Raw genomic sequence first — 497 nt, 5'->3', positions numbered from 1 at the left:
AGTACAGTTGGAAAGCCACGGACTATCTCATGCTGCGACGAAGGCCACAAAAGATCAAATCCTCGATACATCCACTCGGTTGGCTACAGGTACTAGGGCGGCCGTGGAACCTTCTAGAAGGTTCCATCCGCCTGAACTGTGGGGGCGGCACTTCTCGTTTCGCGCGCCCTCCCCCAAGCTAGCGTTTCCTGAAATAGAAGATGCCAGTTCCGACAACGAAGACGTGGAGATGAACTCCGCTGAAGAGGCAACGCAGGCAGCCGCGGTTGGTACCGTGCCTATGGCGTGTCATGCGTGCTCTGCGAAACCTTAGTAGCTGTTAATTTGCTAACAGAATCGGTTGGTTTGAGGAACAAATTTTGACTATACATTGAATACACGTTACATTCAGAGTACACGCAACATTGAGGCCACAGGCTACACTTAGACTACAGGGTACAAACGGTATTTTTGCAAAACAGGGTGGGTTTTCAATCCAACGTGTCTTTCGAAAAAAA

The 497-nt window shown here is 49.7% G+C and overlaps 1 protein-coding gene across 1 annotated transcript in view; it reads right to left on the bottom strand.

Annotated features, from left to right (window-relative positions):
• Positions 1 to 54: 54 nt before the first annotated feature.
• Positions 55 to 497, bottom strand: part of PPTG_16224 (hypothetical protein) — a gene marked incomplete at both ends in the record, with an annotated part of 3,916 nt that continues 3,473 nt past the window's right edge. The window contains one exon of the mRNA XM_008913849.1: positions 55 to 278. Coding sequence (XP_008912097.1) covers positions 55 to 278 — 224 coding nt within the window. The remainder of the gene's footprint in view (positions 279 to 497) is intronic.

The sequence above is a fragment of the Phytophthora parasitica genome, assembly GCF_000247585.1.
Source record: "Phytophthora parasitica INRA-310 unplaced genomic scaffold supercont2.56, whole genome shotgun sequence".
Lineage (NCBI taxonomy): Eukaryota > Oomycota > Peronosporomycetes > Peronosporales > Peronosporaceae > Phytophthora > Phytophthora nicotianae.
Note: the sequence above shows the minus strand (reverse complement) of the source record. Positions and strands in the feature narration are given on the sequence as shown.